This window comes from Salvelinus fontinalis, chromosome 23 (genome assembly GCF_029448725.1).
Source record: "Salvelinus fontinalis isolate EN_2023a chromosome 23, ASM2944872v1, whole genome shotgun sequence".
NCBI classification, from domain to species: domain Eukaryota; kingdom Metazoa; phylum Chordata; class Actinopteri; order Salmoniformes; family Salmonidae; genus Salvelinus; species Salvelinus fontinalis.
The window spans coordinates 5590744-5605451 of NC_074687.1; the positions used below are offsets into that span (position 1 = coordinate 5590744).

Sequence of the window (14708 nt, forward strand, 5' to 3'; positions counted from 1 at the left end):
CTGTGTCTATATCCATCTCCTTTACCTCATCTCGCTGTGTCTATATCCATCTCCTTTACCTCATCTCGCTGTGTCTATATCCATCTCCGTTACCTCATCTCGCTGTGTCTATATCCATCTCCTTTACCTCATCTCGCTGTGTCTATATCCATCTCCGTTACCTCATCTCGCTGTGTCTATATCCATCTCCTTTACCTCATCTCGCTGTGTCTATATCCATCTCCTTTACCTCATCTCGCTGTGTCTATATCCATCTCCTTTACCTCATCTCGCTGTGTCTATATCCATCTCCTTTACCTCATCTCGCTGTGTCTATATCCATCTCCTTTACCTCATCTCGCTGTGTCTATATCCATCTCCTTTACCTCATCTCGCTGTGTCTATATCCATCTCCGTTACCTCATCTCGCTGTGTCTATATCCATCTCCTTTACCTCATCTCGCTGTGTCTATATCCATCTCCTTTACCTCATCTCGCTGTGTCTACATTTTTGAACATCTTGGCATAGTTCTGTTATAATCTCCACCCGGCACAGCCAGAAGAGGACTGGCCACCCCTCATAGCCTGGTTCCTCTAGGTTTCTTCCTAGGTTTTGGCCTTTCTAGGGAGTTTTTCCTAGCCACCGTGCTTCTACACCTGCATTACTAGCTGTTTGGGGTTTTAGGCTGGGTTTCTGTACAGCACTTTGAGATATTAGCTGATGTACGAAGGGCTATATAAAATAAACTTGATTGATATCCATCTCCTTTACCTCATCTCGCTGTGTCTATATCCATCTCCTTTACCTCCCCCTCCATCTCCCTGTGTCTATATCCATTTCCTTTACATCCCCCCTCCATCTCCCTGTGTCTATATCCATTCAATTTAAGGGCTTTATTGGCATTGGGAACATATGTTAACATTGCCAAAGCTAGTGAAGTAGATAATAAACAATAAAATGAACAGTACACATTTCACTCACAGAAGATCCAAAAGAATAAAGACATTTGAAATGTCATTATGTCTGTAAACAGTGTTGTAACGATGTGCAAATAAAGTACAAAAGGGAAAATAAATACACATAAATATAGGTTGTATTTACAATGGTGTTTGTTCTTCACTGGTTGCCCTTTTCTTGTGGCAACAGGTCACAAATCTTGCTGTTGTGATGGCACACTGGTATTTCATCCAGCAGATATGGGAGTCATTCAAATTTGGTTTGTTTTTGAATTCTTTGTGGATCTGTGTAATCTGAGGGAAATATGTGTCTCTAATATGGTCATACATTTGGTAGGTTAGGGAGTGCAGCTCAGTTTCCACCTCATTTTGTGGGCAGTGTGCACATAGTCTGTCTTCTCTTGAGAGTCAGGTCTGCCTACAGAATCCTTTCTAAATAGCAAGGCTATGCTCACTGAGTTTGTACATAGTCGAAGATAGTGATGCACCGATATGACATTTTTAGTCGATACCGATTTCTGATATTTTCCTTGCCTAATAACAACAACAATACCGATAACCAATATTTCAAATTTGAGTGGCCTTTTTAAGCATTCTAGTACAGTTAACTATTTAACACACACACACACACATGAACGCAGCATTCTAAGGCACTGCATCTCAGTGCAAGAGGTGTCACTACTGTCCCTGGTTTGAATCCAGGCTGTATCACATCCGGCCATGATTGGAAGTCCCATAGGGCGGCACACAATTGGCCCAGCTTCGCCCGGGGTAGGCCGTCATTGTAACTAAGAAATTGTTTTTTACGGACTTGCCTAGTTCAATAAAAGTTACACACCATACCACACTGACCAAAAAGTTATTTTGTTGGCCTTTACGTAATACCCCATTACCAGTAAAACAGTCAAAACCTATTTCTTTCACTTACTTGCTGTGCTGTTTCATAGTTCAGTCTTTTCATTCTCAACCAGGATTTCATCATACATGTCAAGCAGTAAAGTTTCAGCTTTGTCTGTCCGTGGCCTCGGTGCGCACTGTCACTGTGTCCGTTTCCATTTTGTCTAGCTGTGTATGTAACATTTCACGTAAACCCTGTTTCTTGTCTGCATCGAAGTTGCTGTCTTTGTAACTAGCATCAAGCATGGTGGCGACACAGTAAAGAGGCTCAGCGAGAATACCACCAAATTGCTTGTTCACAGCCTCGAGTACTTTTGTAAGTTTTAACCCCACGGTTTGTCGGCAGTTTTGTTTAGCAGGTGTTTCAATGCCATGACAGAGGGTATCACGTCTGTTACAGACGTAGTTGATGAGCTTATTTCTCGAGTCAGTTGTTCGAATGGAGCTAGGAGTGTGTTCATGTTTCAAACATGTTCTCAAATGCCATTGAAATGGCAGCAGCGGTATAAGAACTAGCACATTCTTGAGCATGCAATACGGTTTTCCTCAGTATGAAATCCTCATCGACCAACTGTGCTGCCAGACTCAGCATGCTCATGGGGCTGACATCGCTTGTCCAAATATCTGTCGTGACGCCCATAGCAAGTAGCATAATGAATGATATTATTTTGGTGCTAATGGATTTCACCTTTGAGTTGTCTCGCGGATCATTTCTTACTCTTTCAAATGACTGCTCAAGTTGTTTAGCTGTTGTAAGTGTGCGCTTAGTATTTTTCTGCTTTTGTTCTGTGTAGCGCTGTATTTTCCGTGGTGTCGTTACGTTATATACGTATGCACATCAGCTTTGACATCGGTTTTGCACATCGGCGTTAAACTTCTTGTCAATAGGGGGGCGCTGTTTTCACTTAAACGGCCTCTTACTCTGTTCTAGATCATACAATATGCATATTATTATTACTATTGGATAGAAAACACTCAAGTTTCTAAACTGTTTGAATTATATCTGTGAGTAAAACAGAACTCATTTGGCAGCAAACTTCCATACAGGAAGTGAAAAATCTGAAAACGAGGCTCTGTTTCAGGGCCTGCCTATTCAACTGGCTTTTATTTATCGATATGTATACACTTCATACGCCTTCCACTAGATGTCAACAGGCAGTGGAAGGTTGAATGGGGTGTCTAGCTTGATCTGAGGCCGAACAAGAGCTTTTGGAGTGGCAGGTCAGCCATTTTGTCAGTTTTCCACAGCGTGCGAATGAGCTCCACATTGTCTTCTGAAAAGCGTTCGGTATACACGGCGAATATCTCCGGCTCTGATTTTATTTGATACATATGAGAAAAACATCATAAAACGAGGTAGAAAAATCCTACTTTATCCGTTTATTCAACGTTTATTGGGACTTTTGGAATTTTCCGTTCTTTGCGCCAAGAGAAGATGGGCATGTTCGCGCCACATGGCTAGCCAAGGTTGCTAATTCGACAGAAGAAATGGACATTCTAAAACCAAACAACGATTTATTCTGTACCAAGGACTCCTTGCACAACATTCTGATGGAAGCTCAGAAAAAGTAAGACACAATTTATGATGTTATTTCTGTGGAATATGTTCACTCCAACAGGGGGTAGAATATGTGAGCGCTGTCTCACAATAAAGCTTTTTGTATGTTGTAGTAAAGTTATTTTTAAAAATCTAACACAGCGGTTGCATTAAGAACCAGTGTATCTTTCATTTGCTGTACAGCATGTATTTTTTTAGTAAAGTTTATGATGGGTTCTTTGATTAGATTAGGTGACTGTCCAAAATATCTCCGGAGATTTTGGTGAATTGTTGCTACATATTCACAATGTATAACCACGATTTGCATCTCTAAATATGCACATTTTCGAACAAAACATAAATGTATTGTATAACATGATGTTATAAGACTGTCATCTGATGAAGTTGTCCAAAGGTTAGTGATTAATTTGATCTATATTGCTGTTTTTGTGAAATCTATGCTGGCGGTGGATAAATAGCTTTGTGTGTTTGGCTATTGTGATGAGCTAATAGAAATATATATATATATATTGTGTTTTCGCTGTAAAACACTTCTGTAAAACACAAAAATCGGAAATATTGGCTGGATTCACAAGATGTTTCTTTCATTTGCTGTACACCATGTATTTTTCATAAATGTTTTATGATGAGTATTTATGTATTTCACATTGCTCTCTAATTATTCTGGCTGCTTTGGTGCTATTTGTGATTGTGGCTACAATGTAAAACCAGGATTTGTAGCTATAAATATGCACATTTTCGAACAAAACAAATGTATTGTATAACATGATGTTATAAGACTGTCATCTGAAGTTGTTCTAGGTTAGTGATTAATTTTATCTATATTTGTGGGTTTTGTAAAGGCTACCTATGCGGTGGAAACATGGTGAAAATATGCCGTTGTGTGTTTGGCTATTGTGGTTAGCTAATATAAATACATATTGTGTTTGCTGTAAAACATTTTAAAAATCGGAAATGATGGCTGGATTCACAAGATGTTTATCTTTCATTTGCTGTATTGGACTTGTGATTTCATGAAATTATATTATATGATATCCCTGTCCCGTTAGGCTAGGCTATGCTAGTCAGCTTTTTTGATGAGGATGCTCCCGGATCCGGGATGGGTATTAAGTAAAGTTAAACTAGACATCAGGTCGAGGTTGGCATTTTTACATTGTTTTCGCTGAGGAAATGTACGAGTCGGCTAGTAATGATAATGCAGAGGATTTTCCCAAGGTTGCCGTTGATGCATATCCCACTGTAGTTATTGGGGTCAAATTTGTCTCCACTTTTGTGGATTGGGGTGATCAGAGTTTGGTTCCAAATATTGGGGAAGATGCCAGAGCTGAGGATGATGTTAAAGAGTTTAAGTATAGCCAATTGGAATTTGTGGTCTGTATTTTATCAATTCGTTGAGGATACCATCAACACAACAGGCCTTTTTGGGTTGGAAGGTTTGTATTTTGTCCTGTAGTTCATTAATTGGAGAATCCAGTGGGTTCTGGTTAGAATTATTATGATTTTTCACCGCCGATACCGATTACTGGAGGACCCGAAAATAATAATGACACTTACAACAATACTGAATGAACACTATGAACACTGAATGAACACAATATTAACTCAATATAATACATCAATAAAATCAATTTAGCCTCATAAATAATGAAACATGTTCAATTTGGTTTAAATAATGCAAAAACAAAGTAAAAGTGCAATACGTGCCATGTAAAAAAGCTAATGTTTAAGTCCCGTGCTCAGAACATGAGAACATATGAAAGCTGGTGGTTCCTTTTAACATGAGTCTTCAATATTCTGACTGACTGACTGACTGACTGAGTTTGTGGTCGTAAGGCCTCTGATGTATGGCCTCAGGCAATCACCTGGTCACGGCCTCGCCAAGTGAATATCATCAGCACTGGAAACGCTCCATCTATGTCAGGTTCTGTCTGTCTGCTCCTAATGGCTCCCAGCTAGTCTTCTCTCCTCTGGTGTTATAATGGTAGGATTCAGCTTGTCACCATAGATACAGGATGCTGCATTAGAAGTCTGGTTCTCTGTTCTGTTCTTTTTTTTTATTTTCGTTTAGATTTTTTTACCTTTTATTTAACTAGGCAAGTCAGTTAAGAACAAATTCTTATTTACAATGACGGCCTAGGCCGGCCAAATCCTAACCCAGACGACGCTGGGCCAATTGTGCGGCGCCCTATGGGGCTCCCAATCACGGCTCGTTGTGATACAGCCTGGATTTGAACCAGGGTCTGTAGTGACGCCTCTAGCACTGAGATGCAGTGCCTCAGACCACTGCGCAACTCGGGAGCCCTTTTTCTTTGAAGCTTAAAAGTACTATTCCTTACTTCCCTCTGTAGAGTACGTATGCTCTGTGTCTGTCTCCGTCACAACTTTGTGTGTGCTTCTTATGCTTGACTGTCTCGGCTAAGGCAATATGTTTGTTTGTTTGAATTGCTTGCCCAAATAAGGCTACGGACTCAGTTTATTTATTTTCACATTGGAACACTGATCCTCGAAATAGATCACGTTTGGGATTTTTTTTTACCATATAAGGTAGGCCTAACCTCACTGAGTACTCAGTTAAAGTTCCCCAGGTGCTGCCCCCCTTCGCTCTAGTCTACTTCACAGTGCTGCCCCCCTTCCCTTCGCTCTAGTCTACTTCACAGTGCTACCCCCCTTCCCTTCGCTCTAGTCTACTTCACAGTGCTACCCCCCTTCCCTTCGCTCTAGTCTACTTCACAGTGCTGCCCCCCTTCCCTTCGCTCTAGTCTACTTCACAGTGCTGCCCCCCTTCCCTTCGCTCTAGTCTACTACACAGTGCTGCCCCCCTTCGCTCTAGTCTACTTCACAGTGCTGCCCCCCTTCCCTTCGCTCTAGTCTACTTCACAGTGCTACCCCCCTTCCCTTCGCTCTAGTCTACTTCACAGTGCTACCCCCCTTCCCTTCGCTCTAGTCTACTTCACAGTGCTGCCCCCCTTCCCTTCGCTCTAGTCTACTTCACAGTGCTACCCCCCTTCCCTTCGCTCTAGTCTACTTCACAGTGCTGCCCCCCTTCCCTTCGCTCTAGTCTACTACACAGTGCTGCCCCCCTTCGCTCTAGTCTACTTCACAGTGCTACCCCCCTTCCCTTCGCTCTAGTCTACTTCACAGTGCTGCCCCCCTTCCCTTCGCTCTAGTCTACTTCACAGTGCTGCCCCCCTTCCCTTCGCTCTAGTCTACTTCACAGTGCTACCCCCCTTCCCTTCGCTCTAGTCTACTTCACGGTGCTGCCCCCCTTCCCTTCGCTCTAGTCTACTTCACAGTGCTGCCCCCCTTCCCTTTGCTCTAGTCTACTACACAGTGCTGCACCACTTCGCTCTAGTCTACTTCACAGTGCTGCACCACTTTGCTCTAGTCTACTACACAGTTTTGCCCTTTGCTCTAGTCTACTACACAGTGCTGCTCCCCTTTGCTCTAGTCTACTACACAGTGCTGCTCCCCTTTGCTCTAGTCTACTACACAGTGATGCTCCCCTTTGCTCTAGTCTACTACACAGTGATGCTCCCCTTTGCTCTAGTCTACTACACAGTGATGCGCCCCTTTGCTCTAGTCTACTACACAGTGATGCCCCGTTTGCTCTAGTCTACTACACAGTGCTGCTCCCCTTTGCTCTAGTCTACTTCACAGTGCTGCACCACTTTGCTCTAGTCTACTACACAGTTTTGCCCTTTGCTCTAGTCTACTACACAGTGCTGCTCCCTTTGCTCTAGTCTACTACACAGTGCTGCTCCCCTTTGCTCTAGTCTACTACACAGTGATGCTCCCCTTTGCTCTAGTCTACTACACAGTGATGCTGCCCCCTTTGCTCTAGTCTACTACACAGTGATGCTGCCCCCTTTGCTCTAGTCTACTACACAGTGATGCTGCCCCCTTTGCTCTAGTCTACTACACAGTGATGCTGCCCCCTTCGGTCTAGTCTACTACACAGTTCTTTTTATCTGAGCTGAATTTTCCTGTGTACCATTGGATAAGACTATACACACACACACACACACACACACACACACACACACACACACACACACACACACACACACACACACACACACACACACACACACACACACACACACACACGGGCCTACAGAGAATACAGGCATATGCTCATGCTGGGGTTGTGGTGTGGTAGAGATGAATTGGTGATGACATCAGCCTGTGAATCTCACTGATCCAAGCACACATATGTTGGAATGTTACTGCTGTTTTTTCTGTCCCATTAATCCCTATTGGTTTGTGAGCCTCTTGATGAATGAGGTTGAAAAGTGTCAGAATTGATTTTTAACACAGAGGTTTTTACCATCCTCTGTGTTAAAAATGAATTCTGACACTTTTCAACCTCATTCATCATCTACAGCACCAAACCATTGTCTACATATGTGAAAACAGCACATTTCTATGATCTGTGGTAAAAAAATGTAAGGTGGTCCTCAAAATGCTTCTGTGACCTCACAGGGTAGGATTAAAAGTACAAGACTGTGATTTTCAAAACCTGAAAGTTGTTTCTAGCCCGAGGGAGTGGATTTTCTTGCTTCTACCACCTCCTACAAAACTTAAATGTACTGTTATCACATTTATTGACACTGGTATTGTGCTGGAGATAATGCAAAATGAAGTTGAAAAGTGGTGGAGTTGCCCTTTTAGGTCTCAGTGAGTATTAAAAATGAGAGCATTTAAAAAAATATCCAACTTCCAACTGCTATTTTCAACCAGTTCGGAGTTACGATGACCACGTTTACATGCGCTCAGTATTCTTATTAGTAACTCATATCACGCTTCAGGTCTCATTCAGGATAAGCTGTTTACATGCACCTTTTGATATCCCACCTACGAGTATCCCTGTAGCCATGAATAAACAGAATATTCCTAATTTAAGTTCATATGAATTAAGTGAAATAGTAACTGAAATATGGACAATGACTGTAGGCCTATAACCTCTTACATGTAGCATAATATTAACTCCTGCAGAATATTGCATTTCTTGCAGTAAAATTATAGAACAAATGTTACTTTGGTTTTGTGAACAGGAGTGGAGAAATATGATTTCTTTCAGCGTCTCTTGAGAAATTGTGAATGTGTCTGTAATGTGTTATCTTTGACGGTAATGCAAGCAGACAGTATTTCAACAGCATAAACAACCTGGTCTCAGAGCATTTTGTATTATTCTGTAAGTAAACCAGGGACACTCCATTTCGTATGATATGTTACAAATTATAATTTATTATATTTTACGAATGTGCACAATGTACGATATGATACGAATTCTAGCTAGCTGGCTAATGTTAGCTGGGTTAGGGTTAAGTTTAGGCGTTAAAGGGGAAGGGTTAGCTAAAAGGGTTAGCTAACATGCTAAGTATTTGCAAAGTAGCTATAAAGTAGTAAGTGGTTAAAGTTGCTGATTAACTAAAATGCTAACGTTGTCCGTGATGAGATTCAAAACAGACAACTTTACCGGTATTAACTAAATTACTAATGCATTCATTCTATCAATGTAAGACATTATTCTGGTGAGCACCACTATATTTAGTCTCAAAGGGCAACAAGTTATGACAGAAGAGAAGCTGCATGTATCTAACTATAGTTGGCAAACAATAGCCTACCAAATGTCAGAAATTATAAATTACCCTACCAAATATCTGAAATTATTAGCAGAAAGTTGTCTAAATTAGGGGTGAAAGTAGCCAGTAGGCTATACAGTCTACTATGGAGGATCAGCAAAATAAATGATTATGGCATTATAATGGTGGATGGAACTGTGCAGGTAGCCTAGTTTTTGAAGTGATCTGATTGTCAATCATCCATGATATGCAAAACTGAGCCTGCGCAGACCTCAGTAAATGGGATAAGATGTTTACATGCCACAGTATCCCGTCTAAGATCCGCATATCCCAGGCATCTTATCCGGGTTTAATAACTAATCAAAAGGGAACCATTGCACTCTCCCAGAAGCTTAGCTGGCGCGTGGAACTCGCAAAGTTATCCCGCGGGTTTCTCATAACCCCTTTTCTCCCCAATTTCAATCTTGTCTCATCGATGCAACTCCCCAAAGGGCTCGGGAGGTGAACTCTATGGGACTCCCGATCACGGCCGGTTGTGATACAGCCCAGGATTGAATCCGGGTCTGTAGTGATGCCTCTAGCACTTCGATGCAGTGCTGTAACTGCTGCGCCACTCGGGAGGCCCCGGGATATGATGTTTTATATGCGTCAAGTATCCCGAATAATAGTGGAATATTGGTGCACATGGTAATATGGTCATTGTTTAAGTATTTCACAGTGAATGAGACTCGTCAGAAAAATATATAGCCTAATTAACAAACGTAGTTAGCCTAAGTAATATAAATATAAAATACATGCTATTTTAGACTTATAGTCAAAATATTAATTAGGAAATGGCCTTTAGTAAATGGACAACAGGGGAAACAACAAAAGAAACCAAACTGTTTTTAATGGTTAAATGTAACAAGGTATAGTGAATTATTAAATGCACATATCAGAAATGTGGGAGGATATATTTGTAAGTAGTAGTCTTGAATAGATTAAGGTGACCATTTACATTCAGTGCAGGTGTGAGTCCAAACAGGATTAGATAAGTGCTTTCACATGCACACAGTTATGTAATAGTACACTTATTATGATGATGATGTGGCTGTTCCGACAGGCTGGTTAGGGCTGATTCTCTGTTGCTTTTCTGGTGAAAGGGACGCGGGGGTTGTGTAAGAGAAGCTAGGTCACTAGAGGCTGGATGGAGGTGGGCGTTTCAATCATAAGGGCAACTTACTGTAATGTATGAGGGTCGTGCGACAGGGGTGTTGGCAGGGGTTATGGTGATGCTACTGGTGATCTTGCTGCCGCCTTTGATGTGGCAGCCATTGGTCTGTACTGGCGTCCTTGGTTCCAGTCCGGGGGTGTGGTACGGTCCCCCAGACTGGCTCTGAGTTATACCATTAATAGACTGGATGTAGGGGCTCCCAAGATGGATGTGGATCTTGTTGTCCTCTGTGGTGATGACACTGGGACCAGTGCTGTTAGACCTCTGGATCTGCCAACCGTTCCGCCTCTCCGGGCTCACACGAAACATTGCTTGACCTATGACCTCACTGGATTCAAGCGATCCAGTACTGACTGTTACCATCTGGATGGGAGAGACGGTGTAGTCAGGTGACACTGACCTGGAGGAGTCTGGGGAGTTTACAGTGATGGGGGTCATAGTTAGAGGGGAGAGGGCTCTTTCAGGGCTGCCAAACCCCTCTGGGGGCAGGGAGCTCTTTGTTCTGGCCACTGGGGAGATGGCAGCGTTTGGGATGATGGTGATTCTCTGTTTTGGTGGGACTCCGCTGGTGGGGATAACTGCGGTGCTGGTATAGGATGTGGCATTGTCGGCGGTGGGGCTGCTGATCTCCAGTGTGGCCGTGTTGTGCCCATGGTCCGGCGTTACCTTGATGTGTAAGGGCTGCCCTGGGGTGTGTGCAAGCGTCACATCTCCTTTCTGGACAAAGTTACCCTTTAACAATTTGCTGTTAATGGTATGGGGATTGTCCTTGCCGTTGGGTGAAAGTTTGCTGAATGGCCTCACATTACTGTTTTGGTGGTTCAAGCTTTCAATGCTTGTTAGCTGAGGCGAGTTGCACTTAAGGTCAAGATCCTCGTTTTGATTTGGGTCTTCTCCATCGATCTCCTCATACAGTTTACCGCTGAGCTCCAGCGGAGTCAGGCTCCTGTAGTCAGGTGGCAGGGTGTATGCGGGCTCCGCCTGCACCTCCTTGGTGCACAGGTGGAGGTCTGAGAAGCGTCGACCAGCGATGCCGGGCCGGAGGTTCTTGCTGACTCGCCGGTACCTGTCCAGCTCATGGGTCAGTCCCTCCATCTCTCTGGCCAGCTCCCTGTTCCTGACCTCTTGCTGGGTCAGCCTCTTCTGCAGGGTAGAGCTGTCTATTTGCACTTGACAGATGGACTCCTCCGTCCCCATCAGCCACTGGACCTTCTCCTTGAGAGCCTCCACCTCCCTTTTGAGGAGGACAGACTTGACCTGCTCCTCCTGAAGTCGCCTGAGGAGGAGGTGCTCCTGGTTTTTCTCCTTCTTCTCTGCCAGCTGGTACTTAGAGACCTCCTTCCTGGACTCTTCCAGCTCCACTGCCAGGGCCCTGGCTCTCTCCTGCTCCTTGAACCACCTCATCTCCAGGGAATCAAAGTCCTCCTCGGCCTTCATCAGCTCACCCTCTACCACTCCATTCTGCATGAGTCTCCTGCTCAGTCTGTCTACCTCCTGGGTGAGTTCTTTGACTTTATTCTCTTCTTGTTGGTAGCAGTGGTTAGTGTTGTCCAGCAGGGGGATCTTGACTTCTCGACAGAACTCCCCCCCTTTGACCTCCAGGACCTGAATCCTCTTTTTCATGGTGCTAACTTTGCTCTGCAGATCCCCGCTCCTTTCCTCCTCTGCCCTCAGCCTCACCCGCAGCTCGTCCCGGTCTTTCGCCACTCTCTGAATCCTCTCCTCGAGCTCTGCTTTAGACCTCAATGCCTTGCGGCTCTCCTCAATGAGTTTCTCTGTGGCTGTCGACACGCTGTCACGCTCAGCCTGCAGTTTCCCATCCTTCTTCTCCTGGAGTTTCTCTTCTGTTTGCCTGACTCTCTCGGCCATGTTCTTCCTCTCTTCAACCAGCACCACTGTGAGTGTTCTCAACTTGGCAAAGTCCAGTCTCAACGCCCCCTCTGATCTTTCCAGCTGGCCCTCGATGACTTCCAGTTCCCTCACCCGCACCTTGAGGGTATACAGCTCTCCAGACAGCTGCTTGGTGCTGGCCCTCTCCTTCTCCAGGCTTCCCTTCAGAGCACTGCACTCCTGTCTGCTTTTTCCCAGAGCCTCCTCCAGTCTGTCCAGGTCACTGATCCGATCATTCAGCTTGTCCACCTCGGCCTTCAGGCTTCGGCTCTGACTAGACTCCCTCCCCAGTTTGCGGTCTAGGTCCCGGCATTGGTCTCCCATGCGGATGAGCTCCTCGTCGTTTCCTTCCATCTCCACCACTCTCCTCCTCAGCTGTTCCACTTCTGAGAGCAAGCCAGGGGTTGTTGCGCACCCTTCTCCCCTATGGCTTAGCCTGTCCCTCAGCTCCTGCAGCTCCTCCTCTGCCCTCTTGAGGGCGCTCCTGGTCCCCTCCAGCTCATCCAGCTGTCGGCTGAGGGCGGCCAACCGCTGACGCAGCTGTCGGTTCTGTGCATCCTCATTGGCCAGTTTGGCCATCATGGCTTCCTGGTTGAGGTGGAAGTGGGAAGCTTGTTCGCGTAACTCTTCTTCCAAGCGAATTACTTTAAGCTCCTGCTCCTTTGCCCTGGAATGGGTGGAGTTTAGCTCCTGTTGGGCGTGGTCATCAATGTCCGTCAGTTCCTGGACACGTTTTCTCTGCTGTGAAAGCTGATCTGAAAGGCGTTTCTGCTCGTCAATGACCAACAATGCAAAAGACTTGAGTTTAGTCAGCTCTTCCTTTAAAGCAGAGACCTCTTTCTTGCTCTTTTCCTCCTTTCTTTCCCTGTAGGCTTTCTCCTGGATGAGCAGCAGCTTCAGCCTGTAGAAGAGGGAGACAAACAAAATGTAGTTTATATTGAACGGTGTGGTTTAACTTAGTGATGTAGGCTAACATATTTAAAAGTCTACAACTAGACTTCTGTTCAAGGTTTACGAGCCTTAACATTCAATTAAGACATGCGATGGCTGCCTGCATTTGTCTCTCATCTGAATGCAATGTTTTCCAATGTGGAAGTTCTCCCACACTTTTCCCTCTGTCTACTACAGTACACTGCTGAGCTGGTGAGCCAACCATCAGACAGGAAATGTACCATGTCCTTGACGGAGACATCATTTCCTCCCTGTTCCCTGGCCCTCCGTGCTCTCTAGGAACAAACGCTGTTCCTAGATGGACAACTGCGTGTTATCCATCTCATTTTCCTCCTCTCTCCACGGCCCTGTCCCGCTGGTGTTTGCGAGGATGTTTTGACTGGCATCACAGATGGTGTTTTGTCAGAGAGCAGTTGGTTAATTAAGGGGTTCCTCTACCCCTTAGTACCCTCTCTACTGCATCTTGTCCTGCCCGTGTACCTACTCTGATAGGAATTCCCCCTTGTTCCAGAGGCAATTACAGACTGGCTACATTTACAAAGTCCTCCAGATTTCAGCATACACACGGCATAAAAATGTTACACACAAATACACGCACTTTACACATACATGCACAAACACACACACTAACATTAGCATGCACAAAGCTGATGTAAGGTGAATTTTTTTTAAAACATCAATTTCATATACATTTTTTGTGTTGTAAAAATGTTCCCATTTATAGCCTGGATACGGATGCCTATAGGGTTTCTATAGGGCTAGCGTGCAGAGTTACATCATTGAGGGGTTCTGACGTTTTCTGTACGGTCTTGCATTGATGTATTATGTTTGATACATTTGCAATGCAATTTAGTAGTTTATTTTCTCTAAATATTTGGTTGTTTTTATGAGCAATTTCTTGGCATGTCATAAGTGTTACGACAGTACAGAAATGCTAATGAGCTTGATAACTGTCGGTACTCAATGGGGATTTTCACACACACACACACACACACACACAGACACACAGACACACAGACACACAGACACACAGACACACAGACACACAGACAGGCCCAAAACCCAGCCTATTCTACAGTAGCTAGACAAACTGGTCACAAAGTTTACCCTTCATTTTGAACTTTTACAGGATTCCTTCATGGAAAAACTGAATGCTGTGTTCTATTAGTGCTATTTAACTTAATACGCTTCAACTTGGCACATTTCTCACTGAAAATTCCCAACTGATTTGTCACCAACATGGTTTGGAATGCTGTAAAATCCATGCCGGGAGCCTTGTGGGAAATGTGAACAGAGTTTGGGATTAGCTCAACGCTCTACCGGTAAATGTGATTAGTGATAGTAACCATACTCAACATTTTGTGTGTCTGTGTGTGAATATGTAGGCTAATGTAGCCTATAATTTCTAGTAATTTCACTGAAGAGGAATATTTTATCATGATTTAGCCTCTGTATTACTGTTATAGGCTACCTTTTCTATAGATGCAAACTATATTATGTGTAAATATTTCATTTTTTTCATATTTGTTTTCTAGACTTGTCTGATAAGCCAAACGTAAGGGTGCAATTTAATTTGAGTGTTTGACAAATACTTTAAGCCTAATTTAGCATTTGATCATTATTTTGTATGGTACATCCAGGCTATGTGTAGGCTAATAAGAGCAGATTTAAATCCATC

The 14708-nt window shown here is 43.9% G+C and overlaps 2 protein-coding genes across 3 annotated transcripts in view; one reads left to right on the forward strand and one right to left on the reverse strand.

The window, feature by feature from the left end:
• cmss1 (cms1 ribosomal small subunit homolog) overlaps positions 1-14708 on the forward strand; it is a 74572-nt gene that overhangs the window by 10354 nt on the left and 49510 nt on the right. The window lies entirely within an intron of this gene.
• Positions 1-14708, reverse strand: part of LOC129820761 (filamin A-interacting protein 1-like) — a 38814-nt gene that overhangs the window by 5084 nt on the left and 19022 nt on the right. Inside the window, exon 4 of one of the 2 annotated variants that reach the window (XM_055877704.1) lies at positions 10199-12980. In XM_055877704.1, the coding sequence (XP_055733679.1) occupies positions 10199-12980 (2782 nt within the window). Of the gene's footprint in view, positions 1-9845; positions 12981-14708 lie in introns of those variants that run through there. The other variant, XM_055877705.1, reaches the window with a different exon arrangement.